At 40.5% G+C, this 2,883-nt stretch overlaps 1 protein-coding gene across 1 annotated transcript in view; it reads right to left on the reverse strand.

The window, feature by feature from the left end:
- The window catches only part of LOC104965278 (mediator of DNA damage checkpoint protein 1-like), a 31,493-nt gene that overhangs the window by 26,609 nt on the left and 2,001 nt on the right, over positions 1–2,883 (reverse strand). The window contains exons 3-4 of the mRNA XM_010794235.1: positions 1,253–1,384; positions 494–716 (exon numbers count right to left, since the gene is read on the reverse strand). Of these exons, the coding sequence (XP_010792537.1) occupies positions 494–716; positions 1,253–1,384 (355 nt within the window). The remainder of the gene's footprint in view (positions 1–493; positions 717–1,252; positions 1,385–2,883) is intronic.

Raw genomic sequence — 2,883 nt, forward strand, 5'->3', positions numbered from 1 at the left:
GATTTTATTCTTCTCCCTGCTCCTTTTCGCTCAATGGTAGAGTCATGTTTTGTTGCAATTATTGTACATTTGGTTTTGCGTACCATGAGCGGGACAAATAAAAATGAAATGAAATGAAAGTACCAGAGCGTAGGAGTTACAGTAAAAGTCCTGCATTCAAAATGTTACTCAAGTAAAAGTATTAGCATCAAATTATACTTAAAGCACCAAAAGTTTATTCCATTTCAGAATAATAGATATGATATGTTTTATAATGATTGATCATGAAAGTGTTCTCAAAGCTGGTAAAGGTGCAGCTAGTCTGAATGACTTTGTATACTGCAGGGTAGCTGGTGAATTCACTCCAGGTGGAACTCAAGTCTGATTTAACACTTGATTATATTTCACATCATTCATCCACATCTGTAAAGTAACTAAGTATAAAAAGGAAGTAGATTAAGTATCTCAGAGTTGTACTTTAGTACAGGAGTAAAAGTACTGAGTTACATCCCACCTCTGTCTATAGAGAGATAAAACGTAATGTTTGAACTAACGTAGTCCAGCCAGTGTGTGGTGACGATGGGGACTCCTTTGGCCACGGCACACAGGAACTTCACGGTCCTGCGCACCTTGTCGGTCACCAGACAGTTCATGTCGGCCACGCCTTTGGCCATGCGGCCTCCCAGACGAGCCAACACCCTCTCCCCTTCTTCATCCACCACGCCGGTGAACAGCACCTGAGAGAGAGAGAGAGAGAGAGAGAGAGAGAGAGAGAGAGAGAGAGAGAGAGAGAGAGAGAGAGAGAGAGAGAATTTGTGAATAAATAAAATGTTGTTTTTTTTAGCCCTTCTCTGCATTATTTGGCTTATTGTTTGTATTTATTTTCCTAACATGTATATAGTTATCTTCATTGGTCTGCAACATAATACACATTATTCTACTCTGTTTTTTCTTACACTATCTTTATTTATTTGTATTGTTTTATGTCTTCTATAACTATGTAGCATTGTTGGAGGAGCTCGATTTCTACACTGTAGCTTGTGACATTAAGCCTTTGAATCTTGAAACTAAATTAACCTTTATTTAAAACCCATCCACAAAAACAGTATACCAATATCTTGAGACAGTTTTTGGGAAGAAGTGAAGTGATGACTGATGTGTGTGAGAGTTTCTATACAGGTGTTTTGGTATCTTTCACTTCAATTCATCAATCCAAATGATTTTCTCTTTTTCTGGTAATATGCCATGTCATGAGGTAAGAAACCATATAAACCTTATAGGCATGGCTGACAGATCGTAATCGGCCACCGGGGGAAGCAGAGGCGGAGCGAGGGGTCTTTGCCACAGGTGACGAGTCGGCAAGAGCCTGTCGCTTCCGGGACGCAGCGCTGGTGGGAGTCTGGGGCTGTAAAATGGAGGAGGGGAGGGAGGGAGGGAGGGGAGGGGAGACAAGGACAAAAGGGCAGACAAGGACGAAGCATGAAACACAGAAGGAGAGTGATGAGTGTAGGAGCAGAGTAGTGTGACTACTTAATTCATTAGTGTATTAATGGTGATGACTACTCCTGTTGCTCAGAGAGTAGTCAGTCCCTGATGTTGATGCAGTACATTATGAAAGGCTGACTCTCAGAGAAAAAAGCCACAGGGCCTTAAGCCGAGGTAAAAGCCTTCCTCAAGGACACGAGTTCCTGGTATATACCTCTAAGCTTTCCCTTTGGTCTGATGTATGTCTCAGCACTAATGTAGGGCTGCTCAATTAAATCGTATTTTAATCGCGATTATGGCTTGCAACGATTACGAAAACAACGTAATTGAAATAAAATGATCCATCCATCCATCCATCTTCTCCCGCTTATCCGTGGTCGGGTCGCGGAGGTAGCAGTTCCAGCAGAGAGCCCCAAACTTTCTTTTCCCTGGCCACATCAACCCTAAGGTCTCATGAACTTCCCCACTCAATCTATCAAGACCCGAGCAGTTCTACCAGAAGTCCAGGGTAAAGGCACAGGCCGGCGCATACCGCCAATGGAATTCCCCCACCATATGAACTCTGACCCCTGGAGTGTAAAAGTGAAGAGGCACAACGTGACTACGTAAATGCACTCTCCTGAAACAGTTGGAAACAAGGTGAAAAGTAAAACGTGAGAGATAGGAATATGCACTCCAAAGTGCTTTCCCTGTCGACTCGGGTGACCATTAAGACCAAGCGTAAAGAACAGCGGTCAGCAGGCCCCACGTTTAAGGAATTTATTNNTGAACTCTGACCCCTGGAGTGTAAAATCGAAGAGGCACAACGTGACTACGTAAATGCACTCTCCTGAAACAGTTGGAAACAAGGTGAAAAGTAAAAAGTGAGAGACAGGAATATAAAGCCTTAATGCAATCGAATGTAAAACAAAAAAGTTATGGTTGATGAAAGTAGTGAATAGTAGTCAAAACAAATGACCATATCTTCCCTTCTAAAAGGGTTAAATTAATAATCTTTTTTCTCAAAGTAATGCTGAGACTGCCAAGGCACACNAACCATGTTTGTCAAAATTAGGAATTCATTCTTCTATTTAAAGAAACCTAAGTTTCAAGATAAATGCCTGTGTCCCATACAACGCACGACTCCAGGACTGCTGTTATTCCTTGCTTTTTTAAGGTTAGATCCATACTCAAGGACTTAAGTTTAGGCACAGGGTTAAATCAATCAAATTAAATCAATCAAACATTATCATTTTATCAAATAAAATGATAATGTTTTTTATTATTATTACTTTTGAAAACATTTTTTGGTTTTTCAGTTGAGTTATACTTAAAGTTCAGGGTAATCAACTGTTAAAAACATACTGGTCAAATTGTTTTTCTCCAATAAATGGATGTTTTCAAAGTCAATGAATAATCGCAATTACAATTATTGACCCA

The sequence above is a fragment of the Notothenia coriiceps genome, unplaced genomic scaffold (assembly GCF_000735185.1).
Source record: "Notothenia coriiceps isolate Sejong01 unplaced genomic scaffold, NC01 NC01_scaffold00037244, whole genome shotgun sequence".
Taxonomy (NCBI): domain Eukaryota; kingdom Metazoa; phylum Chordata; class Actinopteri; order Perciformes; family Nototheniidae; genus Notothenia; species Notothenia coriiceps.